The sequence below is a fragment of the Canis lupus genome, chromosome 27 (genome assembly GCF_048164855.1).
Source record: "Canis lupus baileyi chromosome 27, mCanLup2.hap1, whole genome shotgun sequence".
Lineage (NCBI taxonomy): Eukaryota > Metazoa > Chordata > Mammalia > Carnivora > Canidae > Canis > Canis lupus.
This window is the reverse complement of record NC_132864.1, coordinates 14,149,595-14,165,808: the sequence shown is the minus strand read 5'-3', so window position 1 is coordinate 14,165,808 and position 16,214 is coordinate 14,149,595. Positions and strand designations below refer to the sequence as shown.

At 45.9% G+C, this 16,214-nt stretch overlaps 1 protein-coding gene across 13 annotated transcripts in view; it reads right to left on the bottom strand.

Annotated features, from left to right (window-relative positions):
• Positions 1–16,214, bottom strand: part of KDM2B (lysine demethylase 2B) — a 121,189-nt gene that overhangs the window by 90,938 nt on the left and 14,037 nt on the right. For 12 of the 13 annotated variants that reach the window (XM_072802433.1, XM_072802436.1, XM_072802429.1 and 9 more), the window contains 2 exons: positions 4,371–4,549; positions 4,063–4,169 (listed from right to left, as the gene is read on the bottom strand). In XM_072802433.1, coding sequence (XP_072658534.1) covers positions 4,063–4,169; positions 4,371–4,549 — 286 coding nt within the window. The remainder of the gene's footprint in view (positions 1–4,062; positions 4,170–4,370; positions 4,550–16,214) is intronic. The other variant, XM_072802437.1, reaches the window with a different exon arrangement.

The window sequence follows — 16,214 nt, the reverse complement described above, 5'->3', positions numbered from 1 at the left end:
TTTGCCGCTTTAAGCTGCTAAGATTTCTTTTTTAAGCTACAAAGTTTTAGGGTAATGTTATGTGTCAATAAACAATGAGTACAGGGGTACTCCTAAATAGCTGTCACTGTTTGTCACACGTTCCACCAACTGAGTCAGCCAGCGCCCCTCTTTATTTTGCTTTATATTTCCTCCTTGACACTTATCATCTCCTTAATTATATGATTCACGTGTTTGCTTGCCCATTTTTCCCCACCTGAACATAAGCCCTCTGAACATGGGGACTTCGCTTTATTCACTGTAGCCTACCAACTACTTAGAATAGGGTCTTACATTTGTGGGCACTCAGTAAAGGCAGCAACAGATAATGAATACACTAATACAACCTTTACACCTTTTCTCTCCTACAAAGTTACAGCTACTCACTGACAAATGCTAGCACCCTTCACCTTAAGTATCTCAGCCAAAACCCACTAAAATTCCAAACTCCCTCGCCATGATCAAACTACACAAATCCTGGAGCCAGGGCAAAGGCAGTAATGGGCCTGTAACACTCCTCTCTTCCTTCCTGCAAACCTGAATGCAGGTGGCCTGTCAGCATGGAAGCTCTGACTTCTAGAAACAGTGTCATTTTAATTAAATTCCACAGAACCATTCTATGGTCCCAGAGGACTTCATCATTGCAGGATTTTTACCTCGCTGATTAACTGGCATTCTTTTCAGCCAAACCAACGGACTACTTCCAAGGTGACAACTTCCTTCCTAACAAGGTTCAAATCCTATAACAAGTTCCCACAGCCACTTACAGGGTTTGTAAATATATCTGCCATACAATCCAGCTAATGTTTTGAAGACATGTCGTTGTAGAAAATTGTATGTAAGCCTTTTTTTGGTAATTAGGATTATTGATGTATTAATAGAATTAAACTATTTAGAGGAATACCTTTCTTTCTTTCTTTCTTTCTTTCTTAATAACTTTCAATAAAGTGAAGAATAGGGCAGCCCGGGTGGCTCAGTGGTTTAGTGTCGCTTTCAGCCCAGGGTCTAATCCTGGAGATCCGGGATCGAGTCCCATGTCAGGCTCCCTGCATGGAGCCTGCTTCTCCCTCTGCCTGTGTCTCTGAGTCTCTGTGTGTGTGTGTGTGTGTGTGTGTGTGTGTGTGTGTGTGTGTCTCTGTGTCTCTCATGAATAAATAAATAAAATCTTTAAAAATAAAAAATAAAGTGAAGAATATACCAAATATATCTAAAGGAGGCAAAGTAATTGAAATCTATGTCCCCCAGTGTGATCTATTTTACCTTCCTAGATGCATGTACCATTTGTCCTCTGCTCCCTCCTGCTCCATCATTTGCTCTCATAGAGATTATCCACTGGTTTCTCCCATCACTCTACTCCCAGCTCCTTCAATCCACACAGCAGCAGAACTTGCAGAAAGCAAATCTGAACACATCCCTCTCTGTTTAAAATCTCTCAGAGAGGGAGGCCTGGGTGGCTCAGTCACTTGAGCAACCGACTCTTGATTTCAGCTCTGATCGTGTGATCTCAGGGTCCCGGGATTGAGTCCTGTGTCAGGCTCCGTACTCAGCAGGAAGTCTGCTAGAGATTCTCTTCCTCTTTCTCCTTCTGCCCTTCCTCCCATTGCATTCTCTCTCTCTGAAATAAATAAAGCTTTAAAAAAAAATCTCATAGGGCAGCCCGGGTGGCTCAGCGGTTTAGTGTTGCTTTCCGCCCAGGGTCTGATCCTGGAGACCCGGGATCGAGTCCCACGTCAGGCTCCCTGCATGGAGCCTGCTTCTCCCTCTGCCTGTGTCTCTGCGCTTGTGTGTGTGTGTGTGTGTGTGTCATGAATAAATGAATAAAATCTTTTAAAAAAAAATCTCATAGAGGTTTCTGACTGCTCTTAGGAGAAACACAGCCCCCTCACTATGGCATGTCGGTCCCTGACCAGCCCGGCCCACCCACCACCCTGCATCCACTGCCCACCCCCTGCTCTGCTCTAGCCTCACTTGCATTCCTTCCGTAGGTCTATCTGTCCCCTTCTCCCCACCCTTCTGAACCATGCCACCTGGCTCTCTGCACACAGCCAGGAAAGCTCTTCCCAGGCCCCTTCTCCTAAGTAACCCCTTTCTCTTCAGACCCCATCTTGGGGACACCTGCCCTACAACCTTAAGTACCCTGGTATGGGCTCCTGTAGCACCCTGGATCTCTGCTCTGTTGCTTCAACACAGCTGCAAAGTTGCCATTTGTTTATCTGATTGGTGGATGAATGTCTGTCTCCAGAGAGACTGAAAGCTCTGTCGTCAGGGCAGGGAACTCATCTGGTTTCCTCCTCACTATATGTCCAGTGCTCAGCACCAATCAGATGTTTAATACATATGCTGAATCAATCAATCAATCACCCAATCAATCAATGAAAGCTGTGATCTGCCCCTAATGTCTGAGTCCCACACTCTTTTCCCCAGCTCTCCTCTCATGATTCCTTAAAAGCCCTTAGCACTTCACTCCCCTCACCTCTCCCCCATCCTTCCCTATCCCTTCCTTCATCCCTCCCATCTCCTCTATCCTTTAAAGCCTAAGTCCAGGGGCAGCCCGGGTGGCTCAGCGGTTTAGCGCCACCTTCAGCCCAGAATATGATCCTGGAGACCTGGGATCAAGTCCCGCATCCCTGTGGGAAGCTGCTTCTCCCTCTGCCTATGTCTCTGCCTCTCTCTGGGTCTCTCATGAATAAATAAATAAAATCTTTAAAAATAAAATAAAGCCTAAGTCCAATGTCCCCTCCAAGAAGAATTCCCAATGCCACCAGCCAAAAAGGATTCCTCCTCTCCCTGTTCCCCTCCTGGGGGTCTGTTTCCCTCTACCTAGGCTGAGACTTACACCTTATCCCCAGTGTTTTAGGACACGTTTTCCAGAGGGTTAAGGTTCTTGGTCTTGTTCATCTTTTCCTTCCCCAACTCAGGGGCTTCAGAAATTTTGTTGCAATCCAATGGGAAAGAAACTGAAAACCCTCCCACCCTCCCCACTTTGAGCCCATTCCTTGTGTTTGATGTAGCCCTGATCCAAGGGATGTAAGGAGCTTCAGCTTCAAGGGGAGGAAAAATGCCTGAGAAATAATTAAAGAAAGAGAGAGCTTGAAAGCACAGCGTTGAGAAACCCAGGGCCAGCACGCTGGCCTCCCTTACAAAGCCTGGCACTGAGTCTGCATTCACTCTGCCCTGAATGAAGGGTGGATTGAATGAAAAGCTCACAGCCTTCAAGCTCCTGGGGGCACTCCTGGCAGCAGGGTTGAGCAGAGGAGAGATGCTAATGGATTTGGAGCTGCCAGGGCCAACTCTTCTAGGAAGCCCAGAGCAGCAGTCCTGCCTGGGACAGTCAGCATCTCCTTCCCGTTTTGTAGATGGAAACACAGACGGCCTGAGATGGTGAGAGCCTGAAGGTAGCCCCAAGGGTCCCCAGGGTCCGTTATTAAAATTCTAGAAAGTGAAGGGGATCATAGGTGCCTCTGTTCACATTAAACAACTGGTCTCAGGACTTACTGGTCCATGTGTAGTGAAGTCCCTGCAATTAGATGCAGCCACCTTCCCAGCCCAGAGCCAACCTGCCACGTGGAGACACCGTCTAAGGAGTGTTTGATGAGTAAGCAGCCCTTGGGCTTATTTGGGAAAAGTCCCGGGTCTCAACAGCAAGGAGCAAAAGAACACCAGACCCCTCCTCAGCCCTTGGCCAAAGCAAAACGTCCATGATGAGCGGGTCTCTCGGAAGATGCTCACTCCCAGGACTTTCTGTCACTTGGTGGGAGTAGATACAGGTATAACAAGCACACACATGCACACAGAGATGGTCCCCATTATTCTTCCTCCCTCCTCAATCACATGCCCCTAGGAAGAGCTGGCAGGGAGGCCAAAGGACCATCTGGATGGGGAATGCAGAGCAGAGCGCCTGGGTTCCAAGAAAGCAAGATGCCAGCCTGCTCATGCCAAGGACCCCCATCCTTTGAGTCCCAGCAGCACCCCACAGGGCTGTGAGACACCCTCCCAACCCAACCCCTGCCCACCCAGCTCCCACCACTAGCCAGGGAGTCTTACTTCTTCACTTTCGGGTATTTCATCTCCGCAATGGCATTCGTGGCTTCTGTCTGCTTCTCCTTCAGATGCTGTGGCCACATGTTGTCCACCCAGTCCACCAGGTCTACCTGAAAGCCAGCCCATCGTCAGCACTTGCTGTCTTGGGGTGCCCTTCCATTGGGTTCTCTCACCATCCCTCATTCTCCCCACATTCTTCCTGTCCTTTGCTGGGGCTGGCACAGGCTGGCCTGGAGCCTAGGCAGCAGGAGAAGAAGGGTGAGGAGAGGAGGTAGAAAGTATCAGGGAGGAGACCAAGACCAGGGGCCTACCACAGTCGGACGCTTGACCAGGTGCTCCAGCTTGGTGTGGCTGAACTCAAGGCTGATGACGTTGTACAGCTTGTCCCGCTGAGCCTCCGGGGTCTCGTAGTACCGCACAAACTGGGACATGCTCATCTCCGTGCCCTTCTGGGTGTTCACATCCATCACATCCACCAGCCGCCGGCTACCTAGGGGCAGAATCCACACACTGATGGCTCCTGGTGACCCAGGATCCTGATCCCACTTGGGATCCCCATAAACAAAACCTGCCTTACCCGTATGCCACATCTGCTCTATTACCTCGTCTCATTGGTTTTCCTTTACTGAATCTCTCTCCATCTGCTCCCCTCCACCACCACAGCCTCTACGCTGGTCCAGTCCAGCCTTACTACTCTCCAAGACGACCTCCAGAACTTCCTAAGGGATCCCCAGACTACCCCCTCCTATACATCCTCCATGCTGCCAGCGTGAGATTTCTAAAACAGAGACCTGACCATGGGCACTTCTCTCTCTGCTTCAAACCTTCAATGCTCCCCACTGCCTACCAAAAATTCTCTTGGCATGGCACTCAAGGCTTTCTGTTTATATGAAGTACTAGAACAGTGCTTATTTCCACAGAAAATTAGCTGTTTGGTAGTCTCTCTCCCTAATCTGTGAGGCCAGAGAAAATTACTTGGGCTTCTCTGAACCTCTGTGTCTTCATCCTGCCATCTCCTTTCATAGGCTAGTTGTGAGGATTAAATCAGACAATGGTTACAGATCAAATCAGATGATGCTCAAGAACTCCTTGGCACAGCATCTGGTGCATAAATGCGTGGATCCCCCATTACTCCCCGGCACTAATCACAATTCACAAAGTTTGTCTCTTTTGCAGTCTTTCTTCCCTACTATTCTGTAATTGTCTCCAGGGCATAAGTCCTGTCTGTCTTGTTCACTACTTTATCCCAAGTATCTACACAGAGCTGAGCATATAGTGGGAGGTCAGTAACATATAGATGGAACAAATAAATGATGAATGTTGGCTGTCCTGTACAACATGTGACATATGATTTCTCATATGAACAACCACTGAACTAAAAGGAGTGAGCCGCAATACTCTGGTTTCTCTTCAGATCGCATAAATCTTTCGCTTTTTACTAAAAGGAGTGAGCTGCCTGGCACCCCCTGCTTCCCAGAGAGAAGGAGACAAGCTCAGGACTGGGAGACAGGAGTGTTTAGTGCTAGTCCTGGGACTACCAGCAAGTAACAAAGCTTCAGGGTGGGGCGCCTGCGTGGCTCAGTCAGTTGGGTGTCTGACTCTTGATTTCGGCTCAGATTATGATCTCAGGGTCGTGAGATCAAGCCCCACTTCAGACTCTATGCTGGGCATGGAGCCTGCTTAAGATTCTCTCTCTCCCTCTTCCTTTGTCCCTTCCCTCTCACCTCACTCTCTTTCTCTCTCTCCAAAAAAACCAAACAAGGTTTTAAGGAAATCACAACCCTTCAAGGGGACTCTGCTTCCCCATCCCTAAGATGGGAATAATCAAGGCCCCAGAACTTCAGACACTGTAGAAGGAACAACCAAGGTTCAATGGAAGTGCTGTGACAGGGGAGAAGACAGACAGAGCAGATTGCCACATTCATGGTGCTTTATGATGAAAGCTGGCACCTCCTGTCTGTCAGGACACAAAATAAGCATCATGACTGGAATGAGAAGCCTGCCATCTGGTAAGGAAATACCTCAATTCCCCATTAGCTCAATGACAAATATTTGGTCCATGGAAACTTAGAAATGTGGAAACCAAGGGCGCCTGGCTGGCTCAGTCGGTTAAGCATCCAACTCTTGTTCTTAGCTCAGGTCTTAATCTCAGGGTAGAGTAAAAGCCCCAAGTTGGGCTCCATACTGGGCATGAAGCATACTTTTTTTTTTTTTTAAAGATTATTTATTTATTTATTCATAGTGACATAGCTAGAGAGAGAGAGGCAAAGACACAGGCAGAGGGAGAAGCAGGCTCCACGCAAGGAGCCTGACGTGGGACCCAATCCCGGGTCTCCAAGATCACACCCCGGGCTGCAGGCGGTGCTAAACCGCTGCGCCACCAGGGCTGCCCGAAGCATACTTTAAAAAAAAGAAAAAGAAATGGACAAACCAGAAGAAAGAAAGAAAATAACCAGAGCAGGTGATCACCTTGTTCAAAGCTACTCCAAGAACAAAGAGCAAACTAAGCAAGCAGGGGCCAGCAAATGATGGCCCATGGGCAAATCTGGCCCACCGCCGGTTTTTGTCTGGCCTATAAGCTACAGATGATTTTTATGTTTTTAAGTGGTAAAGGATGGGGAAAAATGATATGAAAATGATACAAAGCTCAAATTTCTGGACCCATATATAAAAATTGTATTAGCACCAGCCACACTCTGGTTCATAGGTCTCTGGCTGCTTCCATGCTACACCAACTAAGCTGAGTAGCTGGCAGAGAGTGAATGGCCGGCAAAGCCCAAAATACTTACTCTCTAATCTTTACGGAAAAAATTTGCCAACCCTTGAAACTGACAAAATCCTCATGGAACTTACATGCTGATGTGAGTAATATTCCCATCTGGTTCAGTGCTATATACCCAGCTCTGTGCATAGAGCCTGCCCTATAATAGGCCCATGGTCAATATTTGTTGAATAAATACACAGTGCCTTTCGTGTAGCAGGAACTGAATAATAAAAGTAACCCTTTGTGCACATAGGAGAACTTGGGCGTTACTATCTTTTAGATTCATTATCTAATTTTTACAACCACCCCAGAAGTGAGGTAGGACTGTCCCTGTCTTATAAATGAAGAATCCAGTGCCTAGAGGTGACAAGATCAGCTCAAGTCCTCCAGAATATACTCTGCCAATAAGAATAGTTAACATTTACAGAGCACAGGCAAGCTCTCTACACAGGTTATCTTAAGTTAATTGTGTTTCTGTGAGGTAGAACTTCACTTATACCCATTTGATGGATGAGAAACTTGAGGCTTGGACCTAAAATGTCCAGTGCATGAGTAGTAGAACTAGAACTTGAAGCCAATTCAATATAATCCACAGCCCAGGTCCCTATCCTCGCACTCCTGCCCCTGCCCAATGCAATACTGAATCTAGATCACACGTGAAAAAGGATCCTTCCTTCAGTGACCGCCTAGATCCTGGGAAGATGCAGAAAACAGCTGTTTTTGAGTCAGGAGTGCAGATCCACCAGGGGGCATCCCTGAACTTTGCTGGAAATTTTGGCCTGCCCTGGACAGTGCTGCCTCCTTCCTAAACAGGGCTTCTGGAACAGGTGGGCTCTGCTCAGCTTTTCTGGGAAGCCTAATTGGCAGAGAACCTGCTATGAGATGGGGGAGGGGAGAGGGGAAGGTGAAAGAGAACAAGCCCCCAAACCCTCGCCCCTCTCCGGCCAGCCTCCCGCCTCCCGCCTCCCTCTGCCTCTCCTCCCTAACCTTGCACAAGGTCACATCTGCAAAGCTGCCAGCAGAAGGACTGCTGGGCAGGTAGATGGGAATCACAGCGTCAGAAGCTCAGCAACTCAGCTCTGACAACTGCACAACTAAGCTAAGACTTTATGGTTCAAATGCCAGCTGGGTCTCAGGCTGCTTAGCTTCTCTGAGTATCAGTTTCCCCATCTGTGACATGGAGACAAAAATGGTAGTTATTAGCCCATGGGGTTGATCTGAGCCTTAAATGAGATCATGCACATGAAACACTTCCATAAAGTGCCAGCAGGTAGGTCATGTTACCGACTTGGCCAATTTCATCTACAATTACAGGTGGAGAAAGTGAAGTCATAGAAAGTCAGAGCCACTTAAATCTCTGCCGGCAAGTCCAATGGACTGACTACTTCAGATCCTAAAACATAATAAGGATGGCTAATGGGGGGGGAGGAGTGTCTTATGGCAGGGGGGTAATAAAAATGTCCTAAAATTGATTGTGGCAATGTTTGCACAACTCTGTGGACAGATGAAAAACCACCGATTCAGACATTTTAAACAGTTGAATTACATGGTATATGAATTATATCTCGATGAAGATGTCATTAAACACAAAAACTCAGGGCAACCTTCTTGGGTCCCCTCCCTCTTTGGGGGCTTTGTACAATATTCAATAAACCTCGCTTTGCTGTCCACCACTCTGCCTGGTCTACTTGTCATCCTTTGAAGTGGCATGACCAAGAACCACGAGCACTGAAAGAGAAGAAATCCTGTAACACTCACACTGCAACATTAAATGTAGAAACTCTGCTTAATAAACCCATATACATTTAATAAATAAATACAGAAACAAACACAAAAATCAGGTACTAAATGACCAACAAAGTTGGTTTTTCTAAATGTAACTCTCTCTTTCGAAAGTCTCCTATTTGGAGGCCTGCGTGGCTCAGCAGTTGAGCATCTGCATTTGGCTCAGGGTATGATCCCAGAGTCCCAGGATAGAGTCCCACACTGGGATCCCCGCAGGGAGCCTGCTTCTCCCTCTGCCTATGTCTCTCTGCCTCTCTCTGTGTCTCTCATGAATAAATAAATAAAACCTTTAAAAAAAAAAGTCTCCTATCAACTGGGGATGCCTGGCTGGCTCAGTTAGTAGAAAATGTGACTCGATCTCAGTGTCATGGAGTTCAAGCCCCACCTTGAGTGTAAAGTTTACTCAAAAAAAAAAAAAAAAAAAGCCCCCTATCAACTTAAAAGAAATAAATACTAAGAAATGCAAATTATATTGAATTTCTATATTGTATACCCAATGCAGTTAGTTAACTGTATTGTTAACTAACTGGAACTAAGATAAAAACTTTTTTAAAATGTAAATTATTCAGCCATAAAAATGAATGTAGTTACCTGATCCATGCTACAACACAGATGAACCTCAAAAACATGATGGTGAATGAAAGAAGCCCATCACTAATGGTCACATGTTGCATGAAGCCATTTATTTACCATGTCCAGAATAGGTAAGAAGTAGGTGCCAAGGGCTGGGGGATAGGAATGAGGAGTGCTAATGGGTAGGAGTTTCCTTCTGGGGTGATGAAAATGTTTTGGAACCACAGAGAAGTAATGGTTGCACAACACTGTGAATGCACTAAACCCCACTGGATTATACTTCCAAATGATTAATTTTATGTTACATGAATTTCACCTCAATGAATTATTATTTTTCTGCGGTGCCTGTATGGGGTGGCTCAGTTGATTAAGCATCTAACTCTTCATTTCACTCAGGTCATGATCTCAGGGTGGTGAGATCAAGCCCTGTGGTCAGGCTCCGAGCTCAGAGGGGATTCTACTGGAGATTCTCTTTCCCTCTGTCCTTTCCCCCCACACTCTCTCTCTCTAATAAATGATAAAGGGACACTTGGACCACCTACTTCAAAAAACAGTTGTGAAAAAAATAATTTCTTTCAATTTAAAAAATGGTTTTAAATATTCAGACAATTAATGCTGGATACAACTGAAAGGCTTTTAAGAATACCAAATCTGGGGATCCCTGGGTGGCTCAGCGGTTTGGCGCCTGCCTTTGGCCCAGGGCGCGATCCTGGAGACCCGGGATCGAATCTCACGTCGGACTCCTGGTGCTTCTCCCTCTGCCTCTCTCTCTCTGTGACTCTCATAAATAAATAAAAATTAAAAAAAAAAAAAGAATACCAAATCTGCCATGGCATCTCACGGCACAGAAGTTAGAGAATTTTTTTTTTTAAGATTTTATTTACTTATTCATGAGAGATAGAGAGAGAGGCAGAGACACAGGCAGAGGGAGAAGCAGGCTCCATGCAGGGAGCCCGACGTGGGACTCAATCCTGGGACTCCAGGATCATGCCCTGGGCCAAAGGCAGATGCTCAACAGCTGAGCCACCCAGGTGTCCCCGAAGTTAGAGATTTACATGCAAGTCACAGCTTCCCATCCCTCCCAATCTAACATAGGCAAGATTATATACAGGAACTTCTCTTTCAGAATACTTCCAACTCGTTAACCTGATTCCCAAACTTGCACAATAAAACTAATGCACAAGAAACGTACAGTTTTGATGACCCTAAAAATAATAGGTCATCACATCAATACTATTCTATAAAGTTGGTTTTATGTATGATGCCAGCCTATATACAATGCAAATCAAACACTATAATAAAAAGATTTCAAATATATATATATATATATATATAGGGAAGCCCCCGTGGCTCAACGGTTTAGCGCCGCCTTCAGCCCAGGGCATGATCCTGGAAACCTGGGATCGAGTCCCACATCAGGCTCCCTGCATGGAGTCTGCTTCTCCCTCCTCCTGTGTCTCTGCCTCCTTCTCTCTCTCTCTCTCTCTCTCTCTGTCTATCATGAATAATAAATAAATAAATAAATCTTTGAAAAAAAAATCCCCTTAAACTGGGTAAATTTCTCCATTGTTTAACATACATTATATATGTGTGTGATATACATATAATGCATATAATATGCATGTGTGTATAAATGTCACATGTGTAAACATTAATATGGATATATAAAATACATGTATACGTACATTAAGAAAAACTCTAAATATTAGATGTCATATATTCAGTTATTCACAGTCCATATATCCCAAGTATATCCCAGAAGGACTGCTGGGCTGATAAATGTTTTTTTTTTTATTGAAATATATTGGACACACAATGTTACATTAGTTTCAGGTGTACAATACAGTGATTCAACAAGTCTATATGTAGTGTTATGCTCAGCACAGTGTAGCTACCACCTGTCACCACCATACAATGCTTTTACAATACCACGGACTATACTCGCTATGCTGTACTTTTCATCCCCATGACTTATTAATTCCATAAATAGAAGACTATATCTCCTGCTCCCTTCCCCCCTTGAAATTAGTGGTATTTTTAAAACACATAACACCTTCCATACAGTACATATATACCCACATGTAATTTTGAATAAACTTTGGGCACAAATATGTTTTCAAATATGTATATACCTTGATACTTGCATTTTGTAAAATATTTTATGCAACACTCATCACTCCTGTTTACTCCTATATATAGATCCCTCCCACACAAGCACACATATATTAATCTGTAAACTATGACTTTATTCTTAGTCTAAATGAGGACAAAATAGGAGCACCTGGGTGGCTCAGTTGGTTAACATCTGCCTTCAGCTCGGGTCATGATCCCCAGGGTCCTGTGATCAAGCCCCGCACCAGGCTCCCTGCTCAGGGGGAAGTCTGCTTTTCCCTCTTCCTCTGCCCCTGCTTATGCTATCTCTCTCAATCACTCTCTCAAATAAATAAAACCTTTATTTTTTTTCAATTTTTATTTATTTATGATAGTCACACAGAGAGAGAGAGAGAGAGAGAGAGAGAGGCAGAGACACAGGCAGAGGGAGAAGCAGGCTCCATGCACCGGGAGCCCGATGTGGGATTCGATCCTGGGTCTCCAGGATCGCGCCCTGGGCCAAAGGCAGGCGCTAAACCGCTGTGCCACCCAGGGATCCCTAAATAAAACCTTTAAAAAATAAAAAATAAAAATAAATAAATGAGAACAAAATAAAGAGCAGCTGAGATTCATTATCATTTAGTAAATGAAAAATGACAAAACATATTCTGTGAAAAAGAAATGCAACTTTAAAATAATCTATTTCAATAGTATCATTTAGTTACTAGGATGCGATAATTTCCAAAACTGTACCTTAACACCCTGAAAATGTCAAGGTATTTAAAAATAAATAATAAGGGACACCTGGGTGTCTCAGTGGTTGAATGTGATTCTGAAGTCCTAGGATCGAGTCCCACATCGGGCTCCCTACATGGAGCCTACTTCTCTCTCTGCCTATGTCTCTGCCTCTCTCTGTATGTATCTCTCATGAATAAATAAATAAAATCTTTTAAAAATAAAATAATAAATAAATATAATAAATAAATAATAAAACTAGTCTTAGGAGGGGTGCCTGGCTGGCTTAGCCGGTAGAGTGTACAACTCTTAATATTGGGGTTCTAAGTTTCAATCTCACATTGAGTATAGATTATCTAAAAAAAAATATTCTTAGAGGGGCACCTGATCGGCTCAGTAGGTTAAGTGTCTGCCTTCAGCTCAGGTCATGATCTCAGGGATCAAGCCCTGCATCAGACTTTCTGCTCGGCAGGGAATCTGCTTTTCCCTCTGCCCCTCACCCTGCTCATGCTCACCCTCTCAGGTGTCTCTCACTCTCTCTCAAATAAAGCTTTTTTAAAATTTTTAGAAAAAAGGGACACCTGGGTGGCTCAGTGGTTGAGCATCTGCCTTCAGCTCAAGGCATGATCTTGGGACTCCGGGATTGAGTCCCACATTGGGCTCCCCACAGGGAACCTGCTTCTTCTGCCTATGTCTCTGTCTCTTTCTCTGTGTCTCTCATGAATAAATAAAAATCTTCAAAAATAAAATTAAAAAAAATAAGAGATTAGGTGTGAAATCACAATTGTGGCTATGGTTTTAAAAATCCCTTCTTAAAAAAAAAAAAAAATCCCTTCTTGTGGGATCCCTGGGTGGCGCAGCGGTTTGGTGCCTGCCTTTGGCCCAGGGCACGATCCTAGAGACCCGGGATCGAGTCCCACGTCGGGCTCCCGGTGCATGGAGCCTGCTTCTCCCTCTGCCTGTGTCTCTGCCTCTCTCTCTCTCTCTCTGTGACTATCATAAATTAAAAAAAAAAAAAAAATCCCTTCTTGTTTAGAACTATCCACTGAAAACTTTATGGATGAGATAGTTAGAACTATCCACTGAAAACTTTATGGAATGCCTAGATCTGCCTGAAACATTGCAGGAGAACAGGAAGTAGATAGAGGTAAGGCAAGGGCAGGTGTTGGGTCTGGCTGATGCATCCATGGGCGTTCATTACACTTTCTGCCAGCTCATCACTTTTTAAAATTCTCTCCAGCAAAAAGTGTTTTTATAAGTCCCAGCTCTACTACTGCCTCTGTGGCTTCCAGAGACTCATTCACCCTTTCTAGACTTGGAAGGTGTTTATTTGTAAAAGTGGCCCATAGACTTAAAAGAGCCCAACACAATGTCTGGCACATGGGAGGGTCTGCAACACACTTAGCCACTAGCCCACTGAGCTGATCCGGGTCATGAGGCTCTGAATATGAAATAAGGAGGTGCCCCAACTGGGCAGAAAGGGTAAGGAAGCTCTTTCTCCTGCCTGTAGATGGACTTCTCAAGCACCGCAAGTTTAACCCTGAAGAAACAGCCCCATAACAGGGTCTTTTATTCTCACTGGAAGAACCAAGCTGGAGGAATGGGTGCCTGGATTGTTCATTCCTTGGTCAGCAACGGCCCATAGGAGGCCACACAATGAGCAGTGGCAGCCTGTGGGGCACCTGGGACAGTGCCAGGAGCCCTGGACTGGGTTCCAGTCCCAGCAACCCTCACTGACCCAGCTCCAAGCCTCAGATGCCTCGTGTGCAAAGACAGGAAAAACTGACCTTTATACTTCTGTTTTCATCGCCATAGAACTCCTTCTTCAAACAGAAGCTTCGACAAGAGCCAAAGGCGTAAATAAAAACAAGTAGCTCCGGTTGAAACAGGAGGGGGGCAGGGGGTAGGGTTTGGCACTCAGAACTCAGACCTGGATTCCAGGGATCTCCCTTTGAAAACTGCTGGGTTAGGTCTTTTATCAGTCCTCTAGCAGGACCGACACACTGATTTTTAGCCTAGTTCTCAAATACTCAGATCAGAACAGATCCCTTAAATGTGAACTGGGGAGAAGTAGGTGGGGGAGGAGACCTAAAGGCTTGCCCCAGGGGTCACTGGGGACACTGGGGCCTGCCAGTCCTCTTCAGTCTGAGCTGGGAGATTAAGAATTAGCCCTCCATCTTCTCAGGTTCCCAGTCTAGTCTGCCACGGATGGCAAAGGAGAGCTGGGCATAAGTGCCAGGTGTCTGAGCAGGAAGCTGAGCACAAGGGAGAAGGCATGTGCCCCCAGGGGACAGGAGGGGCAGGTCAGCACTAAGAATGGAATGTGGCCCTCCACGCTTTGGGAAGCAGCCATCCCTGGAGCAAGTGACAGGGACATACTGCCCTTTGGATCCTGCAAGGGACCCGGAGCCCTGGAACTCTCAGGCTCCTGAAATCAATGGGTTACAGGAGAAACTTTCCACATTGAGCAGAGCCTGGCATTCCTAAGTAGGCCAGCAACTCAGCCCACCCCCCTTTTCTCCACTCCTCCCCCCATCTCATTGGTTCTCTGGGCTCCCAGGCTACACACACATCCAACAAATTCCAGCAGCAGAAATTAATCCGTGGCCCCATGGCCCTTGCTTTGAAGGCCCCATCAGTCAGCTCCAAGAGCCGTGGGCTCAGAGCCGGAAAGAGGCTGCTGAAAAGTCACTTTGAACACTAATATAAAGCACACTCGGGCACTGACCCCACACTCCTCCTGAGCCCACTCTTCACAGAGTGCCCACAACTGTCCTGCATCATCGTTCTGGAAACCCTATCTTCCTCCACTTTCTGGATTGGTTTTTGTTTCTGCTTCTTGACAGGATCTCCTCATCCATTGCAGAGGTACTACTGTTTATTCTAGAAAGCACCAGCCCTGGTTCAAATCTCACTCAGCTATCTCCTAGCAGTGAGGCCTTGGGCACGTAGAGCCCTGAGGCTCTCTGGGTCTCTGTTGTGCCCTGGGTTCAAGACCTTGCCTGACCCTCCCAGACAGATGAGCCTAAGAAGATACAAACCCAGACTAACAAATCAAGGTTAAACCCAATCAGCCAAGAAAACTCAAAAGACACCTGAGCCAAAAACAATAAAGAGCTATGGATTACAGGACACTGAGAACCAGCCACAGCTCTGCACAGAAGTTAAAAGAACAGCTCCTTGGTCAAATGGATATGGGCATAAATCTCAGCAATTCCACACATTAGCTATTTGACTGTGGATAAGTCACTCTGAGCCTCAGTTTGACATCTATGGAATGGGGATAGTGGTAAATACAGTTTGGGTTTTTTATTTAGTTTTTTTTTTTTTTAAGATTTTATTTATTCATGAGAGAGAGAGAGAGAAAGAGAGGCAGAGACACTGGCAGAGAGAGAAGCAGGTCCCACGCAGGGAGCCCGACGTGGGACTCGATCCCGGGACCCCAGGATCACACCCTGGGCTGCAGGCAGTGCTAAACCGATGCGCCACTAGGGCTGCCCTAGTTTTACGTGATCAGACAAAATAATATGGGAGTGGTCCCTGGCCTGTGATAAGATCTCAGCAGTAGCTAACGCTAGTAGTTCCAGTCTAAGGAGCTACTCCACAGGGGAGTGATTCCTATTAGGTAAACAGAGGGCAGAAGCAAGTTTAGTTCCCCAAGGCCCAAATGCGGTCAAGATTTTGATTTCAGGGGCACCTGGGTGGCTCAATCAGTTAAGCGTCTGCCTTCAGCTCAAGTCATCATTTCAGGGTTCTGAGATCAAGCCCCATATGGTACTCCCTGCTCAGCAGAAACCTTACCTCTCCCTCTCCCTCTGCCTGCCGCCCTGCCTACTTATGCTCGCTTTCTCCCTCTTTCACTCTAATTAATAAATAAAATCTTAAAAAAAAATTTGATTTCAGAACAGTAGCTTTCCAAGAAAAGGGAAATAGGACAAAAAACCCAGTGAGCTAGGTGTTTATCTTATTAAAGAGTAAAAAAGGAAACATAACTGAACCCCTCTGAAACCCTTCTTCCTTTGGGGCTCAGGGGCCTCAGCCCTCCTGACTTCACGCACCTCCCCCTGCTTGCATTTCTGTCTGTTCCGCCAGGTGGATGCCTCCCGTCCCGTCTGTCCAACCTGAGTTTTCCTCCAGAGCTCCATCCAGCATGGCCAGAACTAAGCCCATCCACATCCCTCACACAAGTCTACTTTTCCTCGGGGTT